Source organism: Parasteatoda tepidariorum, chromosome 5 (genome assembly GCF_982258835.1).
Source record: "Parasteatoda tepidariorum strain Cologne lab strain chromosome 5, Ptep-v5.0, whole genome shotgun sequence".
Classification (NCBI taxonomy): domain Eukaryota; kingdom Metazoa; phylum Arthropoda; class Arachnida; order Araneae; family Theridiidae; genus Parasteatoda; species Parasteatoda tepidariorum.
Window position 1 is genome coordinate 72,727,974 of NC_141759.1, and position 17,065 is coordinate 72,745,038.

At 30.8% G+C, this 17,065-nt stretch overlaps 1 protein-coding gene across 1 annotated transcript; it reads right to left on the bottom strand.

The window, feature by feature from the left end:
- Positions 1-1,860: 1,860 nt before the first annotated feature.
- On the bottom strand, positions 1,861-4,334 carry LOC107453144 (major heat shock 70 kDa protein Ba). Its single transcript, XM_016069841.4, has one exon. The coding sequence runs from the start codon at positions 4,036-4,038 to the stop codon at positions 2,116-2,118; it is 1,923 nt and encodes a 640-aa protein (XP_015925327.1). The 5' UTR covers positions 4,039-4,334; the 3' UTR covers positions 1,861-2,115.
- Between the last annotated feature and the right edge of the window lie 12,731 nt (positions 4,335-17,065).

Sequence of the window (17,065 nt, forward strand, 5' to 3'; positions counted from 1 at the left end):
TTGGAAAAATGTTGCTACCAGATTACAGAATTTTTCCTTGAAACTTTATTTTTGCCATTCAGTCTTTGAATGAAATATAGTTTTTTTTTTATTTTCCTAACTTTATGAATATGCAAGAAAAATCCTGACTTTTTAGCTTAATTTTAGAATATCGTGACTTTTGCAGGTTTTCTTGACCGTGTAGGAACCCTGATTAAGAATAGTTATTGTGCGGACTAAACAATGTAAAAATGAAGACAAACTGGAAAAAAATCCGTATCAGAGTTTAATAATTCTTAAGCTTAGAATTTCCTTTACACATGAATATGTAAATAAGAATTGCATAGGAAAAATTGTATTCAAGTACATAGAGCATACTTTGATTAAATAAATTGCTTTTGAAAGAAGTGTGTATTCAATTAAAAAACCTATCTTTTTCTAAAATCATGTTTTACATCAATTTGTTTTTAGCAGGGTTGGGTTTTTGCCGTCAAAAACTGGTTTTTGACATGACAGTGGTAAAAACCGTGTTTTTACCGGTAAAAACCGTCAAAAACCTACTGTTTTCTTTAATTTATGGTATATAGCAGACAATATATTATTTTCACATAATTGCCTTTATAACTGAATGTTGTAAATGATTGCTATTGATTTTGCAACTATATACATGTATTCTTATAGAAGGATATACATTCATTTATAAATATTGTAATATACTTATTGAAAATAGTGATACTTACTTTTATCATTATAGCTTGATTTGCAAAGGATTCAAAATTTTGCACTTCTTAAATGTTAGAAACAAACAAACAAAAAAGCTTGGAACTAGTAATAAATTCGAAAAAAGAAGAACTTAAAATTTGGCATTTCTTAAATATTAGAAATAAGCTAAACAAAACTTTCAAAGCTTGTAACTGCTAACAAACTGTAAGTCAAGAATGACTTGACATTCTTCAGTAATGTAATATGCCAAACAAAATGATGCTTGGAAATGTTGAAAATTTTGTTTAGTATCCTAATATTTTACTTCAAATAGTATGTATTGATATAATCATGTTGGGAAAATGCAAGAAACTGTTCTTAAATAACTTTTTTTCTAATTTTATTGCCCAAAAACGAATTAATTTTATATTATAAGCAATTAAACTCAAATAAAAATACAGTTTTACCAAATTTATGGATTTTTGACGTGACAGTATAAACCGGTAAAAACCGTCATGTGTCAAAAACTTGCCAACCCTGGTTTTTAGTATTGATTCCTGAAGGTTCAATTTTTTTTTTCAAAGGCTGCATTGCACAGCAAATGGATAACATGAAAAAGTCTTTTTAGCCAAAAACTGTTTTCAACAATTTGAAAATGTGGCTGCCTATACTGTTCTTAAAAAGAGGTATGAAAAATAAAATACTTCATAAATAGTAATCAAAATATGCTAGCAACATTTTTCAATACAAGTTTATTATCAATCCTAATTTTCGTTAAATAATATTAAAATAAACTTTATCAAGTAACTTACCTGATGAGATTTTTCTTCTTGGAATGTAAGCAATATCGAGTCTTTTTGCTGTTTTTGAAAGTGGTATAAAAGTGGTTGCTTTTAAGTGTTTGATTGAATTTAAAATGTCTATAATTAATCAATTAGAACTTTTAAACAAACTACTTTTCAGCGTAAAATGGACTTATTCCATCATCTAAAAAAACAGCTGATTTTTTTTCTTTGATTTAATACTAAACTTTTATTGCACTAGGTTTTTTTTATATTATTAAAAATAGTGTAAATGTTAAACAAAAGAAAAAACTTATGACATAAAATATATTTTAGTTAAAATTTAAAAACCTATACTAATATGCTTCTGTAATATGTAGTACAAAATAACACACAATTTTAAAAAATAAGTCTTGGTTTATTTAAACTTATTATTTACATGAAATATGACTTTTCTGCAAGATTTGATCATTCAGGTAGATTTCAAATCTATGTTAAATTTCAAGGTAAAATGACTTAGCATATCAACATGGTAATAAATAGACAGTACTTACATTATGGTGCAGTCCATATTCACAAAAATAGTATATACAATATAAAATAATAAATAAGTGCCAGCACTAAATATATTGTTCATAAGTCTTTAAAAATTTTAATCAACTTCCTCAATCGTTGGTCCACCAGCAGTTGCAGTTTTTGGGCCTTGGTTAGGATTGAATGCCCCACCTCCAGCTTGGTGCATTTTTGTCATGATCGGCGACAGTTCAGCTTGCACTTCCTTCAATTTATGATCAATTTCATCTTTTTCTGCTAGTGTGTTGTTGTCTAACCACTGAATAATGTTATCACAGGTTGCCTTTACTTTGGACTTGTCAGCAGTAGACAGTTTATCCCCAGGAGCAGCATCAGCAGCCTGTTTAACCGAATAAACATAACTTTCAAGGGCATTTCGGGAAGCTACCTTCTCTCGTTGCTCAGCATCTTCTTTTTCATACTGTTTGGCTTCATTCAGCATTCTCTCAATTTCATCTTTAGACAATCTTCCCTTATCATTTGTGATAACAATGCTTTGAGATTTCCCGGAACTTTTCTCCGTGGCAGAAACATTCAGAATTCCATTTGCATCCATGTCAAATGTCACTTCAATCTGTGGCACACCTCTGGGAGCAGGCGGAATTCCAGATAGCTGGAACCTGCCGAGCAAGTGATTGTCTTTAGTCATCGCTCTCTCACCTTCGTAGACTTGAATATCGACTCCTGGCTGGTTATCAGAATATGTAGTGAAAACTTGGGATGTTTTGCATGGAATTCGAGAGTTTCTTTCAATAATTTTAGTCATCACTCCTCCAGCCGTCTCAATTCCCAAAGAAAGTGGAGCGACATCGACCAAGAGGACATCTCTGATTTTTTCATCTGTGCTTCCAGTCAATACAGCCGCCTGCACTGCAGCTCCATAGGCCACGGCTTCATCTGGATTGATAGACATGCATAGTTCTTTCCCATTGAAGAAATCTCTCAACATTTTTTGAATTTTAGGGATTCGGGTAGATCCACCAACCAAAACGACATCGTGAATACTGTTTTTGTCCATCTTAGCATCTTTTAAAGCACGCTCCACTGGTTCCAGGGTCGACCTGAAAAGGTCCATACAGAGCTCTTCGAATCTGGCTCTAGTGATTTTCGAGTAAAAGTCTATTCCTTCGAAGAGAGCGTCTATCTCAATACTTGCTTCAGAACTGCTTGAAAGTGTTCTTTTGGCTCTTTCACAGGCTGTTCTTAATCTTCTTAGTGCTCTAGGACTTGTTTTCAAATCTTTTTTATGCTTCCTTTTGAATTCCTCTACAAAATGAGCAACCATTCTATTGTCAAAGTCCTCACCTCCTAAGTGTGTATCTCCAGCAGTTGATCTGACTTCAAACAAAGACCCTTCATCAATAGTAAGAATGGAGACATCAAATGTTCCACCACCTAAATCAAATATTAGAACATTTTTTTCTCCTTTTAAGTTCTTATCCAGTCCATATGCAAGTGCAGCAGCTGTAGGCTCGTTGATAATTCTCAAAACATTTAGTCCAGCTATTCTGCCAGCATCCTTTGTAGCTTGTCGCTGGGAGTCATTGAAATATGCAGGGACTGTAATGACAGCATCAGTAATTTTCTGTCCCAAGTACATCTCTGCTGTTTCTTTCATTTTAGTCAACACCATTGCACTTATTTCTTCAGGATTAAATTGCTTGAATTCTCCTTTAAATTCAGCGCAAATTTTAGGTTTACCTCCTGCATTTTGAACTTTAAATGGCCAGTGTTTCATGTCTTGTTGGATTTTTGGATCATCAAATCTTCTTCCAATCAGACGCTTGGCATCAAAGATGGTATTTTCTGGATTTAGAGCTACTTGTGATTTAGCTGCATCACCTATCAATCGTTCAGTCTCTGTGAAGGCAACATAACTAGGAGTTGTGCGATTACCTTGATCATTGGCAATTATTTCCACATTTCCATGCTGAAATACTCCAACACAAGAGTATGTAGTACCCAAATCGATGCCGATCGCTGGTGCTTTGCTGCTTGGCATGTCGAAAAGTTCAATAGCAAGATCAACACAAACGTCGATATCACTTGAGATTCAAAAGCTTCATACAATTAAAATAAGCAATTCACAGTTCAATTAATACTTCACAATATCAGAGCAGGTCGTACACAAGAGAGATTGCCTTTTATCTCTAAGTAGTCAATGTCTCAATATCGAAACCTATTAAAGAAGCACCCGAAGAGCACTCCTATTTAAAGCTAGGAAGGAAATATCCAGAAAACTCTGGGTTTGTTGACGTTAATTCTATGGTGCTGCCATCTGTACCGAAATTTCGAGAGCATTCTAGAAGAATCCAACTGGGTAACTGACCTTTTTTTCATTGTTAATGCTGCCATCTGTAGCGAAGTTTCGAGAACATTCTAGAGAATCGAACTAAAATAATTACCTTTTCTGAAGACTGTTATTCATAGTTCTCGGGGTGATTTAAAAATTGGATTCAGCTTTTCAAATGATATAAAGGATGAAAAAAAAAAATAGACATGACATTTCAGTTACGATAAAAACTTATGAAAAGTTTTCTAAGCTGCAAAAATTTTTATATAGTTGCATACTGATACTAACATCTTTCTGATCAATCACTGTGAAATTTTAGTTTCAAAGATTTATCATTCTTAAAATTTTTATGGTAATCCAAGAAATAATATTATATAGAGAATATCTTACTGAGAAAGAAATTTGCTTCCAAATTAATGTTTCCACAGCTTTAAATTGTTATTTTGTTTGTAATGAATTACATTTATTTGTTAATATTTTATTAAATTAAAATAACATTTAACTGTCACATTACATCACATTTAATTGTTATTGCATGATACATTCTTTTACTCATAGTATAGTAGTAATTAGCTATTTATTAGCCGAAGGACGTTTTTGTTCTTTCATAATTAAAACTTTATTTAACTGAGGGATAAAAAATACTTTTATGTGAAATATATTTTTGCGTTTTCCCTCTTAAGAAAGCACTCTCAATATTAGTAATTTTTTATGAATAGATCGAGTATATAGTAGATCTCTAAAGTCAATTTAAATGTTTTAAAATTTTTAATGCCAACGCCAAAAAGTTATCGGTGAAGTTTACAAAATTAATTTTATATATATATAATTATATATATATTTTTAATATATAAACGTTAAAAGTAATTTTTATTGCAAGGTGCAAATGTCGGTTTTGCATATTCATCTTTAAAACTTTTTTTTAAAAAAACTAGGGGGATGATTAAGAAACTTGTATGTAATATATTTTTTCCGCTCAAGAGAGCATTGTTCATTTGCAATAAAATAAATAATATAACTTAGCTAACAGTGTATAAACACTATAACAGAATAACAATATATATATTGTTTATTTGTAATAAAATGTTGACAATCACATTTTTAAAAAATGGATAAAATATAATGTAGTAAAATAACCCCATCATATTGAATTTTTTTAAATTATCCTCAAAAAACATAAGTATTAAAAAATTTTCCTAAAATTAAATTTCTCTAATGTCTTTCTATAATATTAATCTATAAACGTTAAATATTTAGTAATGTTCAAATGTATGTGATGTTCTTTTATCCTGGAATATCTATTAGATCTGTTCTGATTTTATGTTTTTATGATATTCTTATATTCTATTTTATAAAATATATATTTTGGTAGCAAGCAAAAAAAAAAAAAAAAATGTCCGTCGCTTTCTTATTTAAATTGAAGTAAAATTTAAACAAAATTATGTAGCGTGTTTCGTTGCAAGAAATGTTAGCTAATCAATAAACCCAATAATTCAACCGATTTCCCTCTTAGTAATTTATTTTGCGTTTGCATCATGCTAAATATAAGAAAAATTATTCGCTAAAAATTTTTATTCCAGAACTTTCTAGAAAAAAGCGATATTGTGTCGTGCTGTCCTCTAGTGGCAAGAATATGCTCAAAATTTTAATCATGTCGATTGATTGCTATTTTTTTTTTCGAACTTCTTGGCGACCTATCAAAAAGGCCTATCATTCTAGAAACAAAATTATTAAGATATCTATAAGCATAAATATCCAACCAATGGATATCTGCATTTTTTTAAAATTATTAATTCTTAAAACTATTAATTATCTGCATATTTTTTGAAATAATTAAACCACCGCGACGAGACAAATTTTTAAACCACCACGACGATCGTCGTGGTGGTTTAAAAATTTGTTTGAAACTTTATACTTCAAGATTTAACAGACCATAATGCTAATGTTGCTACCACTTAGAAAAATATTTCTCATTGGCCGTACAAGTTGACAGCTATGGAATTCCTTTGCAGTGGGAAAGTTTCGTGGTTTTCCCCTCCAACTAACGCAAATGGAAGTTAGTTCTATCAAGAAGCCCTTCACGAAGATTGATTTGTTCCAATGCTTGATCCAGGAGTTTCCTTATCTTTTGAGTTGGGTTCTAAATTACGGGAGTTCTGAGTTCACGGAGTTGGATAGGTAATAAACTCAGAATTGGGTTGGCTGTTCATCGCAGGGTATGAAATAAAATAATAATAAAAATGGGACTTTAAATAATTTTTATTATTCATTATTAACCGCTTTCCTGATTATCACGATAGTTACCTCGGATATGTATACATGTATAGATTGCAAATACGTGAGATATATTGCAAATATAGCATATATATTGCATATACATTGCAAATACACACATATATTGCAAATACATGAGACTTTCGTATATATTGTAAATACGTGAGATATATTGCAAATATATCATTTATATTGCAAATACATACATGTATTGCAAATACATATATATTGCAAATACATACATATATTGCAAATACATATATATTGCAAATACATGAGACTTAATAGTTCTTTTATTGTTCATTATTAACCGCTTCCCTGATTATCCCGAGTTACCTCGGGTATTGTATATATTGCAAATACATACATATATTGCAAATAGATGAGACTTTCGTATATATACATGAGATATATTGCAAATATTTCATATATATTGCAAATCTGCAAATACATGAGATATATCGCAAATACATGAGATATATTGCAAGTATATCATATATATTGCATATAGATATACATTGCATATACATATACATTGCAAATACATGAGATATATTGCAAATATATAGTACATATTGCAAATACATATATACATTGCAAATACATGAGACTTTTAATAGTTTTTTTATTGTTCATTATTAACCGCTTCCCTTATGAAAAAAAATCGAGGTATAAACGAGGTATATTTTAAAGGTATAAAGGAGGTTGTTATTTAAATACGTCGTTGAGGATGAAAAGGGTGCAAATGAATACCTCAAAACCAACGTCAAATATACCTTAAATATACCTCCAGAAGTATATATGTTTCAACTTGAGGTGTTTAATTTTACATCTAGGGAGAGGTAGGTATTTACTACTTTAAAGTGTTTCATTTTCAACCTTAGGTTATTACTTATCAGCCTGAAGTATATTTTTTTACACTTGTGGAAGTATTTATTCAACAACCAAAGGTGTGTCATTTTACACTTCAGCTTATTATAAATCAACCTCAGGTGTATTTTGTTCGACTTCAGGTAATTGTTTTTCAACCTCAGGTATATAATTCTATGCTTGTAGAGGTGTATATTTATCAACCTGTGGTGTGTCGTTTTACACTTCTGGTTTTCAAAAATCAGCCTCAAATGTATTTTGTTCTACCTCAGGTAATTATTTTTCAACCTCAGGTACATAATTTTATGCTTGTAGAGGTATATATTTTTGAACCTAAGGTGGGCCATTTTACACTTCTGGTTGTTATAAATCAACCTGAAGTGTATTTTCAACACTTGGAAAGGTTATTTTTTATTAGCGCCATGTGTTCCATGTTCTACCTTAAGTTATTATTACGTAACCTCAAGTATATATTTTTCTATTTTTAGAAGTATTAATTTATCAGCCAAAGATGCGACATTTTACACTTCAGGTTTATGTATCTCAATTTAAATCTGTTTTTTTAGCACTTACGAAGGTGAGGTGTTATACGGACCACCTAGTTTATTAATTTTTAGACTCACTATATAAAAAATATAATATATATAAAGATATTATTTATATTACATGAGGAATAATGTATGTCATTATATTTTTTTCACTAGTAGTGATAATTTATCAACCTGAAATTTTTAATATTAGACCTTCGGCAGTAATTGCTTCTTTTGTTAAGCTATAAAAAAAGTTTCAAATGCATAATTCTTTTATAATTTTGACAGATTGATTTAAATCATCTTAAAATAACACTTATCCAAATTCTACAGATAGTAAAAATTATTTATGGGAACTCATACTCGTATTTTTAGAAGATAGTTGTCTAAGGTGCTTGAATTTTTAAAGCTATAAAACTACAAATTTAAATAATTAGTCAGCTGAAATTCAAAGTACTACTTTTATTTAAAACTAAAATGTCATTTTTTTACAAACCAACAAAATTATTTTAATTACTGCTTCCGTCTACATGTTGAAACTTGTAATTATTGGAACCTAAAAGAAAAAAAAATGAATTAGTAAGAAAGTCATATTTACAATACTAGTGGTAGGTTTTAAAATATTAGAAATTGCTTTTTTTATGATTAAAATTAACTGGATGATATTAATTTTCTTTTTCAGATAAATAGTATTACTCTTCTGCTATTTCAATTAAATCCTCGTAGCTAAAAAGCATGATATGTATCACAGCCACAAAATAAAATACACTGAAGATAGTATAACCATTAACAACATTCACAGAAATTGAAATATACAGGGTGTTTATAAAGTCCCGGACCCATTTTGATGTTTAATAACTCATAAAATAATAAATTTAGATCAAAATTAATAACATAAATGGTTAGATAGACTCAAAAAGTTTCATGACCCTTGTCAATGAACTTCCACGTGTGCCCCCTTCGTCGCATAGAGAATATCAAGTCGATAGTCAATTTCACGCCAGGTAGCGGCAAGCATGTCGGCATCCACAGAGGGTATTGCTGTTGTAATTCTGGCTTTTAGGTCATCAATGTTCGACACGATCCTCCTGCAAACATTGTCCTTTATAAATCCCCAAAGAAAAAAGTCCAGTGGCGTTATATCAGGTGATCTGGGTGGCCAAGGGATTGGTCCTCCTCGCCCAATCCATCTTTCTGGAAAATGGTCATTCAAAGAACTACGAACGATGATACCCCAAAGAGGTGGTGCACCATCTTGTTGCAAAAAAACATGTAGCTGAAGCTCTTCCAATTGTGGAAATACAAAGTTTTCCATCATGTCTAAGTATACGACTGATGAGATTGTCTTTTCTGTAAAAAAGAAAGCTACCTCTCGTGAAATTGACTATCGACTTGATATTCTCCGTGCGACGAAGGGGGCACACGTGGAAGTTCATTGACAAGGGTCATGAAACTTTTTGAGTCTATCTAACCATTAATGTTATTAATTTTAATCTATCTTTATTATTTTATGAGTTATTAAACATCAAAATGGGTCCGGGACTTTATAAACACCCTGTATAATTCCAATCTTATTATGCAATTTTAACAATTTTTATTTTTCTATACATCTGTAACATTATGGTACTTGTAAGTTTAATAATTAGATTTCCTTCCATTTCTTTTTTAAAATCTTTAAACTCAATAAACCTAGTCTATATTTTTCAACTTTTTGTCAGACTTCATGAAACTAATAGCTTTTTTTTAAATTTTTGACGTTGATTCTGAAAAGGACTTACGTTATTGTCAATCACATCAGAGTTTCTTAAAAAATAGTTTTTTTAATATTTTTTAATCTCTGTAATCAAGAATCAACAATCGTTTAATAAATTAAATTTTAAAGTTCTGTACCAATTTTTATTCTCTTTTTACACTCAATCAAATAGAACAAATTACAAGCTGATAAGGAGCATTTATTTTAAAGTTGTGAGTAATTTTATGTGAGGAAAATGTCTAAGAGAGAATGATTTGAAATAATACTCTCAAAATAAGTTGAGTATAATATCTCCTACATAACTTATAATACCGAGCAGAATAAAACTAATAGTTAGTTGTTACAGACACTTGTTTAAATATAAATACACATCCCATAGGATGAAATTCAAAACAATGCATATTACTTTCAACCATAAATGTTTTTATTTGCAATTGATTTGATTTCATTCAGGATCAAAATTGCATACTATACTGACTTATTTCTAAAAAATTTAAGATTTCCGAAATTCGCACATTTTTGAAGTAGTGAACCATTAACAGCTGCATGAAAATGCTCATAACCTTGAAACAAATTGTCATATAAACTTGAAATCGGATTTAATTTAATTCTGCACAATATTCCAATAAGTAATAACAATTTGCTTAGTAAATAATTAACGTGGGTAAAATGCGAGAAAATAACATGTAGTGAAAATAGCAGTTTTGTGATCAAACATGAAGAAGTGAGCTAGTACAGTTACTAGTTTTCAATTATCAAATATCTATCAAACTATTGTTATCAACAATTACATAAATTCTGTAGTTTATTAGGAGAGATTACTTTTTCTTTTAGGTATAAATTCAGAACTATTACCTAGGGGAAGGCTGAGCAGCTTGCTAGTCTCTTCTTCTGCGCCGCTGCGCATGTGCTATTTACAACCTAGGTCATCTCAGCAATATCAGGGAACTGTGGATAAGCTCTGTAAATATATATATATATATATATATATATATATATATATATATATATATATATATATATATATATATATATATATATATATATATATATATATATATATATATATATATATATATATATATATATATAAATAAACTTTGTATATATATATAAACAATATAAACTTTGCAACAAATATCCAAACGATAAGCATACAGCTATAGTAGTATTTCAAAGCAAAATTGCTATTTTAAAAATCTTTCAATTTTCAATGACTTATTTATAAGAGAAATTATGAACAATTTTCTCAATTAATCAGCGTGCATACTGCTACGTTAAAACATATACATTTAAGTAAAATAAAAAGAATAGTTCTGTTTGAATAAATTACAAACAATAAACTATACTGTGCATAACCTGCTGTAACGATTCACCAGTAACGTTACCCAAAACAGCGACGAAAAATATTTCGGTTATTCTCTCTTATTGCTAAGCCTACAACGATAGCCTCTAAGAATATCCTCCAACTTAAATTATTTAAGATCAGGACGCGTGGTTAAAACAAAAATAGCAAAATTTAAGTTTGAAAATTGAGATACATTTGATTAAAAGTGATAAAACTAAATTAATAAATGTCAAGCACACTTACCGAATTTCAAATAAACTTTCGATTGTCAACACACACGCCATTTACCGGTTCGCATGGAACTCTGGGAAGTGAGCTAGTTAATATGAAGTGAACTTTAAACAACCTTAAAACAAGCTTATGTATAAATAAAATGACTTCCTACACCTCAATAAATACCTCACTCTCTTTAGTTGAAATAAAGTATATTTTTTAATACCTCATAAATACCTCACTATCGTTAGTAGAAAAATGGTATATTTTTTTATGCCTCGTAAATACCTCACTCTCGTTAGTTGAAATAAGGTTGATATTTTTATACCTCATAAATACCTCTTTTGTTACAAGTGTAAAAAAAACAACCTCGTATACCTTAAAAATCACCTTATCAGTCTGGATGATTTGAAGTGAATTTAAAACTACCTCAAAATAAGCTTAGGTATAAATAAAATGACTTCATATACCTCAATAAATACCTCACTCTCGTTAGATGAAATAAGGTAAAAAATTTTATACCTCAAAAATACCTCTTTTGTTACAAGTGTAAGAAAATAAACCTGGTATACCTTAAAAATCACCTTATCAGTCTGGATGATTTGAAGTGAATTTTAAACAACCTCAAAACAAGCTGAAGTATAAGTAAATCAACCTCGTACACCTTAATTACAACCTTTACAAGGTCTAATTTTTATTGCTGTTTTCTCTGCAACCTTAAATATACCTCAAATATACCTCAAAACAACCTTAATACCTCAAAAATACCTCAAATCAACCTTAAATATACCTTAAATTTTCGTAAGGGTTATCCCGATCGAGTTACCTCGGGTATGTATATATTGCAAATACATACATTTATTGCAAATACATGAGACTTTCGTATGGATGGTGTTTTCTACACTAGGAAGCGCTGCAAGCTCGGGACAGCCTAAATTTCCGGGTTACTGTTTCAGTTGTATTTTAAAGCCATTTGGCATCATTGTGTTTTGAGATTCTTGCAAACAATGCATTTGATTACTTATTACTTATGTTTACAATGCGAACAATACAGTTTACAATACTAAAAGTGTTAACACTAACGTAAGATGGTGCACAGCTTGCAACACGAACAAACAATAATAAACAAATGGAAAGAGGCCAAATCAAGACTGCCAAAAAAGCGAGTTATTCAAAATCTAGCAACCATGTCACTTTTTTTAATAATAAATAACAAAATAACGAAAGCAAATTTTCACTCCAAACTCCCCAGAATTACATAATAACATTAATATCTTATGAAATACGGCAGATTTGAGCTCAGAAATTATCTAATTTATTTCTTTTATTGAAAACAAAATTATCCGTTTGAAAACATCGCCTATCAGAATAACATGTAGTAAGCAGCTGCAAACTTTTTAACCGGAACTAGAGTAGGTCCCAAGCTCGAGATTGTTATTGTTTACATTTCTATTGAAAACACCATCCTATATATTGCAAATATTAATTATCCCGAGTAAACTCGGGCATAGCAAAATTCGTCAATACGTTTTGTTTTATCACGTTTTTACTCGGCCGGAAGAAAAACAAAAAATAATGATAATCTGCTGTGATAAGATGTTTGCCAATTTATTGCTGTTTGTGGGACTGCAGACGTGTTTTGTGCAATTGTATATATAGGATGGCTGCTGAATTTGCATAGAGAAAAGAGCAAAAAAAAAATGGCGCTCACGAGCGAAAGTAAAAGTAATGCAGATGATTTTTCAGATTATGAAAATGTGAACATATACAATGACTAATGTGGAACTTTTTTCATTCGCTCGAGATAATTAGGGATAGTAAACTGATGGCAAATTAAATATTTTCTTACACACTAAAAAATTAAAATTCCAACTTAGAACTTGTGTATTATGTCTTATTTTAGTTCTTTGTATTTATTAATGAATTAAAAAAAAGTATGCTGCTTTTTTGCATTTTTTTCCAAAATTTTTTTTAAAGGGAAACGGTTAAAAAACTTCACGCTTTTTAATTTTGTGCATTATTGCACATGTTGTCGACCGGCCTGTGTAGGGGGCAGGGAACTGTCCCTGCATAAGCAAGGTCCTGGGTTCGAATCCCGGGCAAGGCATGGATGTTTCTTTCTCTCTCCGTGTGTTCTATGTCCTTTCTCCTTTGTGTGTGAATGTGATCCGCCCGATAAACGGGTTGTGTGAATGGCGTGGCTGAAGTAGAATTCCTGCCCATAGATGGCGCCACTGGCACACGACAAAAAAATTGCGCAGGTTAAATAATATCAGTTCAACAAATATTTAATTTGTTCTTTTTTACCCATACGAAGAACGTAGTAGTTAACTGACAAACGAATAATAAGAAAAAATGAGTTACTAAATGATTGCATGGTATTTTATTTAATGGAGGTTAAATTATTTAACGATGAGATTATGAATGCCTTGCTTCAATACTTTATTTAAATCCATTAACGCGGTGTTTAAGATATGCCTTTCAATGTCGGAGTCATCCATCCATTTAAATGATGTGAATCGAATGAAAGGTTATCTAACAATGAAGTAAAGAAATCTAATCTGCATTTAGTAAGCAAATGGCTTTGATGACCTTAAAAAGAAGTTAAGGTGCTGAAAAGGGAGATTAGTTAAATTGTTGAGCCTTGCAATATGATGTTTCCAGAAAATGATTTTTTTAAAAGTACCAATATCTTTCTTATTTACTTTTTTTTCTCAATAAATTTTAGTTTGTTAGGAGCTTTTTATTTATAATGTGCTATATAAATTTAATTTAAAAATTCTTGTTGGTTTATTGTTTGAATTGGTTTACATTAATTTCGTATCAGTTAATTTTCTTTTTTATTCCAATAAATATACACTGACTTAATCTATATATATATATATATATTTCTCTTGCACGGCGACAAAAAAAAGCCTCATTACAACTACCCGAATGGCAACGCTTGGAAATCGACCAATGATTGCCACTAAAAATGTCACATGCCAAATCTAGCTGAGGTGGCTCAACATATAGCACTTTTAAAAACGGAAACCTGAAACGGAAATAACCAGAGAGAGCATTATCAGCTGCGGCAATCTCATACTATTAAGCTAGGCAGAAGTGAGTAGTCTTTGTCGATAGATCTCTATTTTAGTATTTTGTCAAGAGAGTTTTTTTTTCACGAATTTATTTGACGATTTTTGATTTATATCAAGAATTTATTTGTTTTATTATTGTTATTAGTTATTCATTGAAAAATGAGTCTCAGTCGTGCTGTTACGCTTTAAGATTTTATACTATAGCACATTTCTAATAGGTTTAGCGAATTACATGTCATTTATTTGAATTCAAATTTATTTTAATGACTTAGTATTTACTAAAAAGATGTAATTTTTTAAAAAAAATAAATGATAAATAATTGTTTTATGGATTTGAATGATTGTTTTGAATTCTTAGAATTTTGTGCATTTGCAATGTACCTAAGTTAGTAGCGAGCTTGGTTTGCGAAGCAAACCATATAAGAATGCATAGTAATTTTCGGGGGTTGGCGAGCGTTAGCGAGCAGGGGGCGCAGCCCTCTAGTTTTATAAAATATCCTACTAAATAGAATTACAAATGCGTATGCTCCAACTTCCGTTTTTATAGAAGATTTTTTTGTTTGAATATATTAGGTGGTGGAAAATTTTATATTTGCAGGATTAAATTTAAATTTTGTAATTACAGGATAGCTATGCTTTTGCGGAAAAGAAGAAACTGGTTGTAAGAAAGCTTTATTTTAATCTTTCCTTCAAAAAAAAAAAATATTACTCACCAAACCTACCACTAATTAATAAATAAAAGATACATATTGAAATTATAGTTTTTGCATAATAATATTGGAGCAGAGATGCCAACTGCTCCGGACACATCAAAATAATTACAAAACTGGTAAATAACTACTAAGTAAATTTTGCAAATATTTGACTATTTTTGCTTGCTTTTTAAAAGGTATAGCGTGACTTCAGTACTCTAAAGTGGTGAATAAAAATCTACTAAATTGAATTTATTAAACCAAGAATTACAATTAATAAACTACCTCTTTAAAATACGTATTTGCTGTCCGGAGGAAGTTGGCATCTCTGTTGGGGCCTCTCTGGCCGAGCAGTGTTGCCCGCCAAACGCTCTGTCAAGCGTGGAGGTGGCGGGTTCGAATCCCGCCGTAACCATGGATGTATTCTTCGTGATGTTCCTCTCTGTGTTTTGCTATCTGTCCTTCTACTTGACAAAGGTTTGCAAGCTTTTTAACTTAGCACACAGTCCTGCAAATGTATGTTGTACCAATAATAATATTCCTCTAAGAATGCAATTAAATCTTAATTGTTATTTCAAAATTTGCTTCCACTTTTATCATTCTCTCACACTACCTAGTGGTCCTCGTTAAACTGTGCTACCGTAAAGTGCTCGATTTCGCGCGCAGGTCGTCGGGCTACCGAAGCGGGGGTGCCATCCCCTCCGCAGAGGATCAAAATTGTGATGGCATGTCTTCGGATCATCCTCCGGGATGTTTCCCAGACCGTCGCCAATAGCCCATTGTGCAGCTCTAGTGTGACGTAAATTAACAACAACAACAATCACACTACCTATCAGTTTCACTGCCAATATTCCAGTCGCCCAATGGCGTTAACATCGATGAAGAAGTGAGGTGTCGGCTTCGCGGACAGGTATACTTCGAATCCAATACAAGGCCCAGACAGATTAATACGCTGTAATAGTCATAAAAGGTTTACTTTTGCAGAAAAGAAAGGAAAAATTTAAATGTTCTAAAAACCAGTTATTAATCTTTAACGGACAAGTACCAGCTCTGTATTTGAGTTAATAAATTTATTTTAGAATGATTGTGGTCACCATTATGTGCTATAAACAGAGGTACAAAATCTTATAATCCTACCTTGAAGTTTTTTAAATGTCAGCAAAATTAAATAAATTTTTTCTTTGTTATTCCGCTATCATTCAAAATTTTGTGAATAACTAAGACTTCCAATTTGGTATCTAAGCATATGTACTACTATGAGGTTATGCAGTGATTCCCCTTCCTGTAACTGAGAACAACTTTATCACAATATAATCTCATTTTGTGATTGCCGAGACAAAACCACTATTGCATTAATTAAAGTTCTTTTTTTAAGTACAATAAGAAAAAAAGTTTTTAGCGTAACTACCACTACGAAAATTAAACATTAATTTTGTAATATATATGACATGCTGACTCTACGCCAATGAGTAGTGATTATAATTAGATATATGTTGACAATGACTACCACGATATGTGTTACACACTGTAACAGCGTCCTCCTCGCACTGTTGTTACTCATTCTCATTTACACAAGTAAGGTTTAAATTTTTTTGTTGGTTTATTGTTTGGAGTAAACTATAGAACAATGGTTAACTTACCCACAAGTTAACTATAAACATACGATTATATCAATAAGAATTGAACTGAATAAGAATACCTTAAATAAAAATATTTACTTTCGATTAAAAAAATAATTTTATCAAAGAAAGGGGGAGTAATGGCTTTTTATGACCTTTGTAATAATATTTTAGTAAAAATATCGAAATTTAAATATAATAAAAAATGAAAAATAGCATGTATTGACGATAAAATCGGCACAAATAAAGCACATCAAAGGTGATGATTAAAATGCCTAATTCAAAAACCGCAAGTTATAGTACCAAATTAAAAGTTTCAGGATTTTCTGAGCCCCGTGGAAAAGCGAAGCAATAACT

What these genes read in the sequence shown, in the direction of transcription:
- LOC107453144 (XM_016069841.4), bottom strand. Translation starts at nt 4,038, where the DNA reads ATGCCAAGCAGCAAAGCACCAGCGATCGGCATCGATTTGGGTACTACA.